This window comes from Numida meleagris, chromosome 16 (assembly GCF_002078875.1).
Source record: "Numida meleagris isolate 19003 breed g44 Domestic line chromosome 16, NumMel1.0, whole genome shotgun sequence".
Taxonomy (NCBI): domain Eukaryota; kingdom Metazoa; phylum Chordata; class Aves; order Galliformes; family Numididae; genus Numida; species Numida meleagris.
The window spans coordinates 5252378-5269118 of NC_034424.1; the positions used below are offsets into that span (position 1 = coordinate 5252378).

A 16741-nucleotide genomic window follows, 5' to 3' on the forward strand; every position below is an offset into this window, starting at 1 on the left:
AGAAAATAGATTGAATCAGATAAGTTGCTTGCTTCCACAGTGATTAGAATTTCATCCATATGCTTAAAAAGCTTCTGTTAGCATTAATGCAAGCCTGTCACGAGCTGTGCTATATGCAAATAAAATGTTCGTGAATAGGAGAACTTCTGTGTCTTGTCACACCCAGCACATTAGCTGAAAGAGTTAAAAAGGAGTTCACCTTGGTTTCCATGGTGTCAGACTGTATACTCATTACATCTTCAGAGCAGCTTTGTGCTTTCTTACACTGACGGAACAGAGCAAAGGCTGCTTGCTCTCTGTATTGACACTTTCTTCTTATCTTCAGGAAGGAGTGGGTGAATGCAGCAATGAAGCCCACAATTTTCAGTACTTGTCATGGTACATAGATCAAATGTAATCCACTCTGCCAGCATAACTCTATATTCAATAGCTTGGAAAGGAGGAGATTTATTTAGCTCGAATAATGAAAGCGGTAAATCACTCATGCTACCTTATATCACTCTTCTGAAATGAAATGAACTTCTGCAGTAAATATTTTCTTTCTTTCCAAATAATACCACTTCAGCGCTATTATTCTTGCAATGACAGGCACAGTGCCAACCCTGAAAAGGCTTTTAAAACGAACTGGATAGAATCATAATTGCTGTTTGAAAACTGCAGGAAAAGGAATGTTCGGTCCAGGACAGCAAGCCCAGCCCGTGCCCTGACATACGTACGTCTCTTGCCTATGTTTATCACTTCCTGCACTTTTTTTTTTTAAAATTTATTTTTAGCTCGAAATAACTTTGGTTTGCTCTCGAGGTATGTTTGCCTCCTACAAGCTTTTTTTTCTTTTGATGTGTATCCCCTTCTCTTATGAAGGGCTGCGCTGTGTGTCTCGCTTTGACCTCAGGCTCTCCAGGTAAGGATCACTCTGTGATCGCTTATGGGAATGTTCATTTTGATTGAGTCTTCATGGGAGGAGGGGGGGATTTACTATCAATAATAAACGAATTTCCAACAGAGCTCACACCCTGTGCCTAGGTAAGGCAAAGTGAAATGTTGTGCTTGAAATCGTGAAATAATGCTGTGTAGCTGCAGTAATCTCATTTATAACGCGAACGATTACCTTTTAAAAAACTCCACCACGGTAGAGAGGGACGGTTCGTTCCTCATCCGCTTCTCACGATGGAAGGGAGCGAAAAGAGACCCGCGACTGAGCGCGGCCGGGAAGCGCCGAGCGGGAACCGGGCCCCTGAGGTACGAAGCGGCCGCTTTAAGCGCCCCCCGCCCATGAGCCCCTTCCTCAGCCCCCCGCGCCAACCGCCACAGCCGATTGGTTAAGAGCGGGCCGCAACGGAAGCTGGTGATTGGCTAATCTGCATCGCTCTTCCCTCCAATGAGGAAGGACGGTGAGGCCCGCCTTTCTCTCGATTGGCTTTCCCACTACCTGCGCCCCCATTCCATTGGGCAGCGATGCTAGCAGCCTATTGGCTCCGCCACTCCCCGGGTTCGATTTTTAATTGGGTGGCCGTGGGTTGGCCGGCACCTCACCTGCCGCTCACCGTCATTGGCTCGCTGCTCTCGTCGCCCCCGCCCATTGGTCGCACCGCCCCTTAACTGCGCCGCAATTGGCTGTGGTGGCCCGGCCCGGTATCCGGGTAAGATGGCCGCAGTCGGAGAGTGCTCGCTCCCCGCTCCGTGGCGGCCGGTCTCCCTCACTCACGTCGAGTATCCCGCAGGTAAAGCTCCGCTTCGCCCCCGCCCGACCTCCCCGGTGACCGCCGCGCTACTCCTCGGGCGGGCCCCACCCGCCGCTCCACGGTACCTCTGAGGGCCAGGCTGGCGGCTGCCAAATAGTGAGCCATTGAGAGGACGCCTGGAGGCGGCGAGGCGCGCGTGCGCGCTGGGGGGCGGTTGAGCTTGCTGCGGGATAGTGAGCCGCGAGGGGGACTCGGCGCATGCGCGCTGCGCGGGGCGCTGTGCCTCGGGGGCTGCGGGGACGGGGCCGTGAGGGGGGGCTGGGGGCGAGGCCCCGTCCCCACAGCGGAGCGAGGGCCCTGGGGCCCGGCCCGCCCTCCCCGCCGCCCCTCGGTGCGGTTGGGTGAAGCCCTGAGGTCCCCGTGTGCAGATGTCCGTGTTCACACAGCGGCTGTCTCGGTAGCGGGTGGGTCTGGGGGCTCCTCCTCAGGCGCCTTGCGTTGTGCTGAGGCAGAAAGACTTCTTTTTGAATGCTCGCAATCAAAAATGATGGCAGAGCAGCACGTGAAGTGTCAGGGCGTTAGTCTTGGCTAATCTTTGGTCTGGTCAAAGTCTGAGTGTGGTGCTACTGTTGCTGGTTGGTCTCCCTGTTCCCCAGCTTGCCTTGCAGTGTCCCCGGGTGTCCCTTTCTCAGCAGCAGGGCTTTGATTCCCGGTACAAGCTTCTCTCCAAAGTGCAGCTGCTGAAGCGCTGAGGGGTCTGCTGGGCTGAAGGTACTGGTGTAGCTGAGAGATTTGTGACATGAGGGCACTGAGAAACACAATTCCTGTGCATCCCCCATCATGGCAGTCTGTAGGATTTTCCCCACTGTTGTACGTAAAAGATCACTGTTTCCTTTTCTGTATGTGTTTTCCATCACCCCATACGTTCTTCTGCTAACCCGCTTCTCAATTGTACTGCCGTGAAAGTTTAGGAGAAGAGAGGGGAATCTTTCCTCATAGCACAGCTTCATCTCTGTATCTTCTTTCTTTACCTGAACCTGGCAGCGAATGTATTGTCCTGTGTGCTCCTCCTTGGGCTGAGATGGGAAATGAGAGTTTGAAATCTGCAGATTTGTCTGCGTGAGGGTCACCCGACAGGTCTTGAAGAACCATAATCGTGGAATTGTTTGAGTTGGAAGGGACCCTTAAAAGGAAAGAGACCCTTAAGGAATGCGACGGCATGATTATTTTCTCTCACCATTGACTGCTTTTCTTACAGGCCAGTGTAGATGGTAATTGTGTGGGGCAGATAAATCACCACCAGCTTAGGGCTGTGTGTTACAGGGAAGAGCACTGTGCTAGGCTTGGATCAAATAAGTGATTCTGGAAGCCCAGAAACGGAGACAAAGGGCTAAAAGATTAAAACATCTCTTGGTACTAACGTTTCTTGATCCTCATTGATCTGGAAAATTGTGTTGCAGTAAGACAGTCAGTCTGATGTTTTGACTTGGATTCAGGGAAAGTGCTCTAACTTTATTTAGAAAGCTGTTATGTTCTGTCTGTGTCAGGCTTAAGTCCGGATCCATTAAAGCTGCTAGATAATATATTTATAAAATAATGATGAGCAGTATGCTCACTACAGTGGAATTGATGTAACCTTGTGCTGACAGAGAGGAGTCAGAATGAGAAATAGATCCTGCTTTTACCAACATAAATTATTAAACTCTCTTGGCACACCACGCACTGTCGTGTGACAAACTCTCTTGCTCTTTGCTGATCCCTGGGGCTACTGGCCTGGCATGCAGTGAGCTGAGCCACGGTGGCATCTGACTCTTCAAATCTCTTGTCTTTAAAGACTTCCAGCTCAGAACTGCTGTCATCCCAGCTTTTGTCTGCTGCGAGTGAGTGCTCTTCCACTGTGACCAGCTGAAAAGTGGTCTTTGCTGATGTTTGTCTGACAGAGGAAGCCCATTCTTGGGCTTCTGCTAGTGGCTGTGAAAGGGACAGGTGCCTCCAGAATGGTGCTCATCCCTCCTGGCTTCCTCTAAAGTTTCCTTGGCAGTACGAGTACTTCAAACACCTATTCTTGGCTGCAGGGTCTTTAGGGCTTTCTGCAGCCTCAGCTTTGAGGAACAACAGATAAACACTCTGATAGAATCATCTGCAAACGGACTGAGTAATGGCATTTTTGAGAACCTAACTGAAAAACTATTGATAGAAAACATAAAATCAGACCTAGGGAAAAGACCAACAGTGGCACTGCTACTTGACAATGCATTAAAGCATGCTGCTTAACAGGATGGACTTTAAAAATGTCCCGCTGTCACTTCTCATAGTAGCAACTGTGCTTCTGTGAGACCAAGGGATCGTTTGGCGCAGTGTCCAGTCCCTGGCAGGTGGGCAAGAGAAATGCTGCTTGTGTATATCTTCCAGTAATAAGCTGGTGATTGCATCAGGATTGTTCTGTCCTTTAATGGGTTCGTAAAAGCTATACTCTGATTTCGTCTAATTGCTCTTTGAACCCATTTCCACTTTGGATCTCTGCAGTACCAGTGGCACTGAGCTTTGTAGTAACTCAATGTTTTTCCTGCTTTTAAGCCCACTGCTCAGTAATTTCATTGAACGCTCTCTATTTCGTGTGCCATGAGATGTAACAGATGTTTAGTAATTCTCTGTATCATACGTGAACCAGTCCTGTTGTATTATTTTCCCTTTTCACTTGAAAATCAGAGTTCCTTTATGTGAGTGGCTGCTGTCCCAGTTCTGTTATCTTGATCCACTTTCTATTTGCCTTTGCTGTGTTTGCTATTACAGTACATCAGAAATCACGTAATAAATCTTTGTGATTTTTAGATCAGCAACTTCTGCCTCTTTAAAAATGTTCTTTCTGGCTGTTGGACTGCTCCAGAGCACTGGACTCTGCTCTGCAGGTATTGGCTCATGCTAAGCCAGAGATGATTTTTGACTAAACTAAATCCCACTGCTGTGCGTGTATAATCAGGGTTGTTTTTTCCGTGTGCATTGCTTTGCATGGGATGACTTTGTGTTGCAGACTTAAAACACATCTTCAGGGACTTCCTATTTGTAGGGTGAGTTTCACTGGAGGAGAAAACGCAGAGTTCCCAGTTTATTTCGGATTAAACAAGATTCCTTCAGTGCAGCTGGGATTCTTAAAGCTCTGGGACTTGTCCTTCTCACACTGGACGGGCTCTGAGGAGAGAACCCTGCAGTGGCAAATCCTTTCTCTGCGGAATGGCAGAGAATCTTCCTGTTTCCTCTCAGCGATGTTTGCTATTGACAGGCAAAGGTGGAGAGGCAAGTGTGCAGAGCTGGCTGAGCGTCAGCCTGTGTTGCTCCTAGAAGTCTGTCTGCTCTGCCAGCCCTTGCCCTGATCTGTTCTGCCAGCCCTTGCCCTGCTTTCTGCTTGGGGTGGTAGCTCGCCAGCTGGGGCTCATTTCACACCTCAGTATTTCTTTGAAACCCAGTGACTGGGTTTCTTCAGTGCTGGGTTTTATGTTCAATCTGTCTGCAGAAGTTTGATGTCCGCGTGCCTCGTGGTGTAGTTTAAAGCCTCCTGAAGATCATTTTTATTGTTCCACAGCTTGTGACAGTGGGATATGTGCGAGTAGAGGAAATGGAAATCTGCCATGAATACTTACTGGTGTCAGTGCACGTGAAACAAAATGCACTGTTTGTCTGTGCAGCTTGCACCTAGACAAGCACATCTGACCAGCAGCAGCGCCGCAAATAGATGCCCCAGTAGGAAGCGGTGGTGGTAAAGCCAGGTCTTGTGGTAGGATGTGGGTAGTGCTGTTGATTCACATTTTTCTTACACGCAGGTTGAGCTGGTGTGGCAAACCTTGCATGTTTCCACTGAAAGAATGCTGGGTAAAATGTTGAATTAGAGCAGAAGTAAATGCTGAATGAAGGCGGAAGAAATGATGTACTTCTGAGCTGCGAGTGGTGGTTCCTCTGTTCATCCCTTGGATGCCTAAAATTGAGGTAGTTAGGTTCTTTATTTTTTCATCTTCCTCCTCCAATGATGCTGGACTTTTTTAAAAAAAAAAAAAAAAAAAAGTAAAACAACAGGAAATAACAACCCAGACTGTGTATTAAATAGATTTTTCTCTTGCACTTTCCAGAGATTTTGGTGCTTCTGGTGGGGTGCGTTCTCCCTGGTTGTAGGCATTGCTTTGTATTCTCGAGTTGAAGCAAAACCGAAGCATTACTACCTTTATGAAAGGTAGAGTGGAACCTGCTTGCTAGGTCTGGCTGGACGTGAAGCTGTCGGCTCTCCTGCAGTTCCCTGCTCCCTGGGATGAGGTCCCTGAGCGTGCTGGAGCGTGAGAGTAGGCAGAAGTGACACAAGTCATTGGTCCCTGGGGCTCCGAGCAGCCAGCAGCACAGCCCTGCTCTCCGAGCTCCCCACACCACCACTTCCACTCGTTGCAGCGCTGGTTCAGTTAGCGTAGCTCTGCCTTAACCTGCTAATCTAGTGAGTGCTTTTATGATGCTGTTAATGAGTTTCTGGTGCAGTTCCCAGGGCGCAGCCTTCATTGATGCACAGCTATTTGTTTGCCTCCTCACCTACAAAGAGCAGCTTCAGAACGTGATTCTGTTTGATTACTGTTGGCCACAGCAATAGGAAGCACTATGGCTACTGTCTCTTTTCTGTTCTAAATGGACAGTTAAGTGTTGAGGGGACTGATTTGTGATGCTGGGGTCAGATGGGGATGTGTGCTGGTGGCTTGGTTTTTTGGGAATGATAACGTTGTGGAGGATCCTGAGTGTGACATTACTGGTGCTATTAAATTAAGGACAACTTCCCAAAGTATTCCTCCTCTGTCTGTGCAGGTAAAAGACATCCCCCTGCCCTTCCCCAAAGACAACTAATTTGGTTTCTATTGACAAAATAATGTCTTAAATAGCAAAATGTGTATGTACTGTGGATTAACAGAGTGAGTGATCTGAAATATGGTGATTCCTCGGTGAGGAACTCCCCCTCATTGATGACACTGGAACTGCGGCTTCTGGAAAGCGTTCCTAAAGCTTTCACTTTGGGTTCTCTGGTAGTTTACCTCTGAATTTCTTCTTCATTTAAGACCAGTTCATAGAGTGTAATTTATATGAAACCATAAGGGGCTTGATGCTCTGCTGTCAGGCAGCTGATGCACCTACTTCCACTTTGCGTTACCATACTATGTTGCAGTTCTGCTTTGGTGGCTTCTGGAACCCTCACCTGCTGCAGAGCAAACCTGCCACATGTTGTAAGAAAAGTTCCAGCTTCAGTGTTTTCTAACGCTTTTCAGGTTACAAACAAACATAACCTCAGTCCAGCAAAACCCCAGTATTCTTGGGGGTTTATTCTGCAAGTCTCCCGAATTTCACTAGTCTTGCAAACTAAAACACATAGGAAGTCTCTTTGATGATGAAGCTGTTCCCAAATCTAATGCAGAGTCTGGAATACAAGAGGACTCTGTGCCCTGTCCCTGAGGTAACCACAGCTGTGTGGCAGTAACACCAGCAGTGTGAACGCTGTGGTGGTGCAGTGCTGTTTCTTTCACTTCCAGAATTCGGAGGTGAAAGTCCCTTATGCCAAGTGCAGTGTTACAGCGCGGGTGCGTGAGCTGGGGAAACTCTGCCTGTCGTGGTGGAGCTGATCCAACAACGAGCCCGGTGCCCAGCCTTGCAGAAGCATCCCGCTTCCTTCTTGAGTTTATGGTGATGTCTCGCCTCCAAATACTTTTCTGTGCCTCTTTCTTCAAGGAACAGAGGCAGGACAGACTTAGACTGTAACGTATAGCTCTGTGCTGTTGCTTTCTTCTTCCCGTGTCCGTGCTAGTTCAGGATAAAGCAGATGTGTTTGAGGTACCTCATGTCCTCTCGTGAGATCTCCTGGGTTCTTCCAGGGGATGACTGTGCTGTTTGCTAGTGCGGGTGCAGGCCCTGTGTCACTTCTGTATGACACGAGTGGGCTACTGGCAAAAAAAAAAAAAAAAAAAAAAATCCTTGGCTTTCTTTTTTTCCCCTTCTGCAGTGTTTAGCTATTTGTTTCCTCCCCGTGTTGCTAATGCTAGTGTTCATGCAGACACATGGTGTGACAGATTAAGAAGCTGATCCAGCTGAAAACGAACCCATTTTAGGAAGGGAGTGCAAAAGGATTTGTTTGGGGAGTGCTTGCTGGTAACTGCTGGCACGGGTGGGCACTATGAATGGGGGGAGGGAAAGACGCTGCCTCTTCTGCAGCAGCCTGTGCTTATGCTGGATTAAAGTGGCTCTGGGCCCACACCCATGGTCATTGTTGTGAATTGGCTGGCAGTAATCTCTGCTGGAGGGTGCCAAGCTCCTCTCATCCCCGCTTTTGAACCTGCATGTGAGTGCTGCTGCCTTCCTTGCCTCAGCTCCCATCCGGCTCCAGCGGGAGTTGTCAGTCTGCAAAATGGAGACGTGCTGCAGTGCTGAGTTTACCCCTCTGCTCTCAGCGATTCAGGGCAGCAGCTGACCCACATCCTGGTGGCAAGTACGTGTGAAGTTCAGGCTGATTTGTTTCTCTTGTTTGTTTCCCTAGGTGATTTCTCTGGTCAGCTTTTAGCTTACTTGAGTCTTGGTCCAATATTCATTATTGTTGGCTTTGTAACACTCATCATATTCAAGAGAGAGCTTCACACGGTGAGTTTTCCTCTCCCTTCCCAGCTTCTCCTTACAACAGAAATCTTGTCATTTGTGACCTGGTGCTCCTGTTTTCACACTTTTTTTTTCTGTTTATAAAGAGCAAGCTTAGGTAAGGTGATCTGCAGTCAGCAGCAGAAGACACTATCACTTGTAACAGGTTAAAAGATCAGTCTTTGCTGATGTTCTGTTACTCTGTGCTATGTTTTGGCCATATCTGTGCCCAAACATCAATGAGAGAGATGTGAGAATGTAAACAGTGCTCCTTCAGGGTGGGATATAGTAGCATTTCTACCTTGTTCCAAAATCCACTGGGGTCGTTGTTGGGGCCGCTGCAGGTCATAGCATTGGCAGGTTTTGCAAGATGGGTAATGCGCAGGAAATAGTGTCTGACTCAGTAGGATGTGCTTTCTTTGAACAGTACTGAGGCACAAAATAAGATACAAAATAAAACCTCCAAATTCCTGCGGGATTGGATCTGTCTCAGGGATGCTTCTCAGCTGTGCATGGAGTAGCAGGGACAGAAGAGACTCTTGCTTCTGTCCAAGTGAGCAATAAAGGACTCCTTAATAGACAGTGCTTTGTCTGCTCTGACGGGTGGTTGGGAGTCAGAGTCAGGTATAAATTCTCTTTAGGAGGTATAAAGCACTGGTAAAATCTGCCCTCAGTAAACAGATAAAATGGGGCCACTGAAAGAATTTTGGCAGCAGGTTTCTGATAGAAGGCCACGGTGTCATGGGAACGCGTGGCTCCAGGGACCTGGGAATGGGACTTCTAGGTTCCTAAACTGAAGGAAAGACAGCTGTTAAACTTAAACAATCCAACATTTTTTTATTTTTATTTTTTGCTGACCCAAGGCTGAACATAAGCTAGGGTAACTATTGCCTTAAAATTAACAGATTTCGGAGTGCGCTGACTTGTTAGATGTTGGTGGTGCAGTGAGTGCTGGAGTTGGTTCCCAGCTCATGTGAGAAGTCACGGGCACCAGCTGCCCGTGGGTCAGGACATAGAGTGGAAAAGTGAAATAGGACTGGGTGTTAAGGAGGCAGAGTAGCACCTGAGAGTTTTGTCACAGCAACAGGACTTAATCTAGAGGGAATGTGTGGAATCGTGGTGATCTTAAAGGTCTTTTCCACCCTTCAAGTCCAACCATCAGCCCATCGCCACTGCACCTGCTAATGGACTATGGAATAAGAATAACAGCAAATGCTGCCAATCTGTCTCAGTTCAGAATGTGACTTCATTTTAGGGTGAGGACAGCAGCTTCAGGATGAAAACATTCATAGAGGGGGGGAAAAAGCCAGAAAGCCGAATAAGTTGCTCTGGGAGCTATTTACCCAAATAGTGGCTTGTGTGCTCCCCCTGTTGGCCGATGGTGACAGACCTTGAAACCTGCTTTGTTGAAAAGTATGACTTTCTGCACTTGCTGATGGGAGTATGCAAATGTTATTGCTGTACAAGTGTCATTTTTGTCCTCTGAATTATCTGCTGAGAAGCTTTGTATGCACAATATGTTGTCAGATACACAAAGGAAACTGAAAAATGAACACTTTTCTTCCTCACCTAGAGTATTGTGAAGCTGTTGGTTATAACACTAGTAGTCGAAGAAAATTAGAAATGCATGACTTGGGGGTTTCTCAACAGAGAGAGCCTGGTAAGTAGATGAATCCTTTTAAAATAGGATGACACGGTTGTCTTACCTTCACAGATCTCTTTCTTGGGAGGGCTGGCTTTCAACGAGGGAGTGAACTGGTTAATAAAAAATGTTATCCGGGAGCCACGGCCCTGTGAAGGTACGGTACGGCCCACTGGTGTCATGGTATTGGTTGGTCTTGAGTGGAATGATAATTGTGGGGTGTTAGAGGGTGCTTTCTCGTTTGCCTCATGTTGGCTTTGGGTGTTTGGGTGCAAGAAGGCTGGCAGAGATGTGTCCTGTGAACGTGTGTGCACAGACTGTGGTGGAGTTGTTTGGCTTTACCTGTGGAGTGTTCCAGCTGCTGTGTACCGAGTAGACCTTGACCATACTCTTTCTTCTTCTCTTCCCAGAAGCCCATTCAACAGTGACCACAAAATATGGGATGCCGTCCAGCCACTCCCAGTTCATGTGGTTTTTCTCTGTCTATTCATTTCTGTTCCTTTATTTAAGGTAAAAAAATCAGTATCAGGTTTTGGCTGTTCATATGTTGAAACACCTCAAATAGATGGCTTCTTTGCTGTGTGCCACTGCAGCGCACGGTGGAATTAAATCTGAGGGCCTCCACAATTTGCTGTGGATGAAGTGTTTCTATTGGGATGTAGGACTGTGGTTACCATTGCTGAAAAGGGAAGGGTAGGGGTGGGCTTCCTGATGCCTGTCTGGGTACAGGTCTCCTAATTTGCTTTTTATAAGCCATGGTGATCCATCATTGTGAGGGAAGGGGCGGGTGGTGAGTGGAGAGGAGGAAAGAAGAGCTACTTTCTCATGTATCTGCTCAGTTTTGTCAGTGGGGTTGTCCGTGGTCTCTTAGGTAATACCTCATTGCCCACTTGCATGCCCTCTTAGTTCATCTCCCATACCAAGTACTGTCTTTTTGCGCTGTGCTGTTCTGAAAATCTTGCTAAGCATGGCTCTGTCTTGTGGCTCCAAGTGTGGAGGACAAAACTCATAGTTCCTCCTAGCTTTGTGGGCACTGGAGGACTCTGAGGTCTTGGCTCCCTTTTGCATATGCTCAGCATGTGCCTTTCACATCAGTTGTGGTAACTGTGAGCATTCTGCCTTCCATCGCAGCGATCCCTGAAAATAGTTGAAGAGAGAAGTATGGCTTTCTGGCTTCTGTATAACTGCTGCCAGTGGGACAGATTGATGCTGGGATGATACTGAGCTGCCCATCACCCCTTGGAGCAGAGCTTTCCTAGGGTTTCAGAGGTAGTGAGAATAGTTACAAGGACTCCTCAGCTTCCTGCCACTGTGCTAATGGCTCTCCATCTCTTTCAGAATGCACCAAACAAACAATGCGAGGTTTCTGGATTTACTATGGCGACATGTGCTGTCCATCTGCCTCGTCACAGTGGCTTTGCTAGTCTCATATAGTAGGTATGGAGCAATTGTTTGTCTTATGCTCTCATACACCCTTGTGGCTTTTAACAGCTGGCAGACCTGTCATTCTTTGTCCCGTGTTTCTGATGTAATTCTCAATGACTGCACTGTGCAAGTGAGAGAGCTTTGTGGAAGTTGCTGTGTTGCCATGAGCCCCTTCAGATAATGAAGCAAAGGTGCTACGTGCGTGGTGCTTCACAGATGCATTTATGAAACCCGAGATCCAGCTGAGCCTATGCCCAACTCCCTGCTGGCTCCATTGCCATGCTCCAGCCTCACTGCCTAGCTCTCTTTGCAACACTCATCATGAAGGCATTGCACCATGGCTTGGCACACCAGCGTCTGCAGCGCGTGGGCTGCTACAGTTGGTCAAACTGTTTGTTTTGCTTGAGCATTAGCTACAGTCGTTCATAGCTGTTTGATTTGCAAGATTTAGTTGTGTTAACATGCCGAGTAAAGAAAATGAAGCGTTGATAATGATTTACTTTTTGCCTTTAACAAATAATACGATGAGCTCCAGTGGGTGGAAATAGGCAGAGTCAGGCTAGAAATAAGGCTGCGTCTTCCTCAGAAGAGTAGTTTGCACCATGACTGTATACTAGAGCTGCTTCCTTGTTACCAGTTACTTTTAAAACTGACAGGACAATTTCATAAAATATATGTGGTCTAATTCAAATAAAAATTAACTTGAGGAAGTCTTTCTGCAAAGCAGAAGGTCAGCGAAGGTGATCTTAATGGCCACGATGCATGGGTAGAGAAGAATTTGGGGTGTGATTCCTGTAGGATGTGTGCAGGGGTAACTTTAAGAACCATTAATACAGCTTTCTGGTTGGTTGCAACTGCAGTAGGTGCTCCGTAGCTGTGCAGCCTGTGTGTTGTCACGCTTGAGAGCTGCAAAATTAAGACAAAAATGTTGTCTGTTTTAAGTCTTTAAGCTTCAGCCTTGGTAGCTTGGAGGGGATTTCTGCTGCTGGCTTTGGAGAAGTCTCTCATGGGAACGGACAATGGCAGTTCTTCAGTTCATCCAAAGATGCGTGGTGAATTATTGAGTTAAGCTCAAAGTAGAAATGCTGGAAGCTGAATCTGCTGTAGCAGAGAAGGCACAATTTGTAACCCAGCTTTTCCAGCTCTTTTTTGGTCAACTTTTTAATGAAAAACTTCGTAAAACATCCACTTCTAACATCTGGAGGATAACCTCCTCAGAACTTGGGAGAGTCCAGTGAGACATCAGCCCTCGAATCACACCTACTCTTGCTTTAATGCCTGTCTGGTGACTTTTCTCTTCCACTGCAGGGTTTATTTGCTTTACCACACCTGGAGCCAAGTCTTATATGGAGGTGTGGCAGGAAGCGTTATGGCCATAGCCTGGTTTGCCTTCACGCAAGAGATACTAACTCCTCTCTTCCCAAGAATAGCTGCATGGTGAGTCTCTATTCTGTGAAGGTTTTATTCCTGCAAGTCTGCATTTCTTGTATCACTGTCGTGCTCATTAAATGAGCTTCCTGAGATGAGCTGATTACGCAGAAAAGTACAATTCCCTGGTGTGTTTAAAAAAAAAAAAAAGTGTAAAAATCATACCTTGCATCTGAAGGAAAACAAATGCAAAGATACTTTAGCCTCTGAAATTTTTTTAGACTGTTGTAGCTGTACAAGCCCTATCTCCATGGACTGATCAAACTCCCGTGAACTATGTTACAGATACTAGAAATGGGAATTCCTGGCTTCTGTTCCAGCTTTGATGGCTTTGTTGTACAGCTGTATAACTTGTTCTTCTGTGTTTTCTTCTGCATGTCTATACAAAAGATCACGTATGGATGGGGGAGAGAGGACATTTAAGAAACACATTTGTAAGGCCCCTCTAAAGTTGTGGGTTGTGGCAGAGTATTGGTTCACAAGTAGCTTTTCATATCATAGAATGGTTTGGGAAGGAAGGGACCTTAAAGGCCACCCAGTTCCAACCCCTGCTGTGGGCTGGTTGTGCCCCACTGGCTCAGGCTGCCCAGGGCCCCATCCAACCTGGCCTTGGATACCTTTAGGAATGGGGCCTCCATAACTTCTTTAAGCAACTTCTTAATCAGTTTAACAACCAAGTGAGATGATAAAGCCATTTAAACTCAACATAGTCCAAAAATACAATATAAGGAAAGAAAAAACAATATTATTTTCTTTGAATTTAACAAGGAGCCTTCTTCCCAGACTTGAAGGATAATAGAATAGTAATGTTATGTTTGAACCAGATCTTATGCTGTGTCGTTATGTGTTAGGGTTGTTTTGTTTTGTTTTTGTATTCTGATCAAAACTGTGATAGAGAAAAAGTCTAATTTCTCCACTTTCTACCACCTCATCTATTTTCAGGCCAATTTCAGAGTTCTTTTTAATCCGAGACACCAGCCTCATTCCTAACATCTTGTGGTTTGAATATACAGTCACAAGAGCAGAAGCAAGGTAAGTGACCTGAGGTGGGGGGGACAAGAGGTGTAGCTAGATTGACTTGAGGTGTAGTTTTTATGTATTAGAAACTAATGGCTGCTGTGGATGGAATAGTGTAAAGAAACCCCAAGTTGTGGGCAGCTACCGCATGTGGAAGGTGAGCCTACTGGGGAGATCAGTGTTGAATTTAAGCAGTCAATATTTCAACTTCCCAGCCCACGTTCCTTGCAAGCAGGCGTTTTTAATCTTGCATCCATGTGTGAGCTTGTGCACGCTTAGAACGTGGTGGCTGTTCTAGGACTGTAGAAAGGACTTACCTCAATGCAGAGTGTGATGGGGGTGGCTTTATTTTTGTATGGAGCTACACAAAGCCTTGCTTTAATTCTTCTGTCTTTTGCCCCCTGGCTTGCCACTCTCACCTTGTCCTCTGTTTTGGTGTTGCAGAAACAGACAGCGCAAGCTGGGTACGAAGCTCCAGTGACTCAGGAGGTGTGGGGACCAGAGCGTGCGTTTTAACAGAGACAGACAAGAGCAGAGACCTGGGAGCAGCAAGGAGCCTTTTAACAGACGGACCAAAGGAACAGGCAGGGACCATACCCAAAACCTGAAAGCCTTTGCTCTGCTTTAGCAGCTAGCTGGATGCTCCCTGATGCATGTGGGACCGTGCAGGAGTAGAAACTCATTTTCAACACAGATGCACATTGCCGGTTGGAATGTACCATCATGTCTACGTCAGGGGAAGGGGGAGAAAATGCCTGGTGTCATGTTTGGGGGAGGGAAAACCAAAAATGAATCATTTCTGTGACTTTTTTCTTTTTTTTTTTTTTTCCTTTAGCATGAAATATACACACTATTTATTTATTTTTTTTAAAATGGAGCTATTGTTTTTGGGGTGGGTGAGGCATTGTGTGTTTCGTTTTGCTTTTTGTTCGGGCTTTTTCTTTTTGGAAGAAGATGACAAAACTAATCTCCAGTTGATCACGGTTAATTAGGGCTTTTAGTTTTCTAAAAATTTCTCAGGAGGGAGGGGAACTGAGATGGCATGACCGAGGTAGAAGGGAGAGGAAGGCGTCTTCCCTTTCTACAACCAGCTTGGGTGATCAAAATCAATTCCAACTGCACTTTGTACAGACAGAAAGTACTGAAGATTTGAATTTTTTTTTAAACACTAGTGATGATTCTGTGGGGAAGCCTGCACGGATTCTATTAAGGGGAGTGTGTGTGTGTGTAAAACAAAGGAAAACTGAAATACACTGATATTATTATTTTTTTTCCACTGCTGCTCCTGGTGTGTAATTAGCAAGGGTGTCTTTCTCAGAATCTCTTCTAGGTGGCAAGGTTACCATACATATCTCATGTTTATTTCATCTCTTCCTTTATTCTTTTATTACCTCAGGGTTGTTGGGATCTGTACAGCGTCTGTTGTTGTACTTGGTGTGTGACTGATGGCACTAGAAACCCATTGGTTATAAGCAATGCTGTGCTCCAGTAAGAGTCAGCCCAAGGCCTTACGAAATTCAGTTGCTAGTCTCTGTCTTAAGCACTGGATTTTTATTTTTTTATTTTTTTTATTAAAAGAGAAGGATTTTAAGGATGAACACAATGACAACTGTAGACAAATAACAAGGTGAACAACTAATAACTAGCTCAGCTGCTGTGTGAATTTTTGAAGAGTCCTGTTGGAATCCAGTCGTGACCTTATCCTAGCAGATATGCCTGCTAGTTTTTATGGTGGGTTGCTTGGGGTTCTGCAGGAGTAACCTTGAATGCTGAACTACAGACAACTTTTGTTTTCCATCCTTCTTCCATTTGGATTCTTTGTTTGGCTAGTCAGCTCTCTGGGTGCTGTGTCTCTGTGGGAGTGTGCCTGCCATCTGTGTGTGCTGCTGATGCCTACAACTTCAGCCATCCATGAGTTAACCTGGCAAGGGCTATACTCAACGTGCTTCAGGGCTGTGCATGGACACTTTCTGTATTTCGAATATATAATGCAGCAGTTCAAGCGTAAGTACAGAGAAATATTTATTCAAAGCACAATTGACTTGAACTTTCACAGATAAAGGACAGCTTCTGAACTGGCTCAAAGGTCATCGGTGTGCCTTCGATGCAGTCATGTGAGCAGAGGTAAAATGACTGTCACATCTCAGTCTTGCTGCCTGTTTTAATATCTTCACTTTAAACAGACTCCTGCATTATAAAGCTGCTTGAAGTGAGATGTTTCTGTTCATCTTGATTTTTAAATTTTTTTTTTATTTTTTAAGTTTCCATCTGTGCCTGTCGCCATAGGAGTTTGTGTGTTCGTATGGAGTAGGAGTTGGCTGCTGTAGAAACTGTTGGACAACCAGAGTATTAACTGTAGAGTAGAAAGTAGCGATCCTGATTTGGTTCAGGAGTGAAGCCATTTAAATTTCTGTGTTTAGGTAGCGCTGTGCAGTGAACTAATTGTTTTTTTCAGTTGCATCGAGTCAGGTTTAAGAACTGTTTCAACTCTTTGCATAACACGAGCGGTCCTGTTTCTCCTAACATCTGAAGGACCTGAGCACTGGATCTGCTTTGAAGGTGCATCCGAATAAAGAGGCATCTTACAGCTTTCACAAGAACATGGAATTGGACTTGCTGTATTAAAATTAGGACAGAACATCAGTAAGCCATGTGACATAGTGGTACCTTATGATTGAGTCTGGAAGCTGGTACTAATCACGACTTACAGTTTTATTTTTTTTTTCCTTGCAAGTTAACTTATAAAGCCAGAAGGGGGATCACAGGCTCTTCCCTAAGGAAAAGGCTGAGAAATGCTTAAGGAGTGGCTAGCACTTCTTCAGTTTCTTGTAAGCTGAAAGACAGCTGGCAAAACTGTGTGGAAGCAGCAGTTGAACTAGGGAAGGGATTACACGTCCTCATGGAG

General features: G+C 46.0%; 1 protein-coding gene across 2 annotated transcripts; it reads left to right on the forward strand.

Annotated features, from left to right (window-relative positions):
- On the forward strand, positions 760 to 15112 carry DOLPP1 (dolichyldiphosphatase 1). 2 transcript variants are annotated; one of them, XM_021414369.1, is made up of 8 exons: positions 760 to 901; positions 8230 to 8330; positions 10039 to 10123; positions 10377 to 10476; positions 11305 to 11403; positions 12700 to 12828; positions 13762 to 13851; positions 14281 to 15112. In XM_021414369.1, exons 1-8 carry the CDS (start codon positions 856 to 858, stop codon positions 14315 to 14317), a joined length of 687 nt encoding a protein of 228 aa, XP_021270044.1. In that variant the 5' UTR covers positions 760 to 855; the 3' UTR covers positions 14318 to 15112. The 2 variants fall into 2 exon arrangements, with proteins under 2 accessions (XP_021270044.1, XP_021270043.1); XM_021414368.1 differs by lacking the exon at positions 760 to 901 and adding an exon at positions 1576 to 1721.

Bases quoted from the DNA above. Each gene is read 5' to 3' on its own strand.
- DOLPP1 (XM_021414368.1), top strand. From the start codon at position 1,646: ATGGCCGCAGTCGGAGAGTGCTCGCTCCCCGCTCCGTGGCGGCCGGTC. The intron at 11,404-12,699 runs GTATGGAGCAAT...CTTCCACTGCAG, and splicing joins TTGCTAGTCTCATATAGTAG to GGTTTATTTGCTTTACCACA. The intron at 13,852-14,280 runs GTAAGTGACCTG...TTGGTGTTGCAG, and splicing joins GTCACAAGAGCAGAAGCAAG to AAACAGACAGCGCAAGCTGG.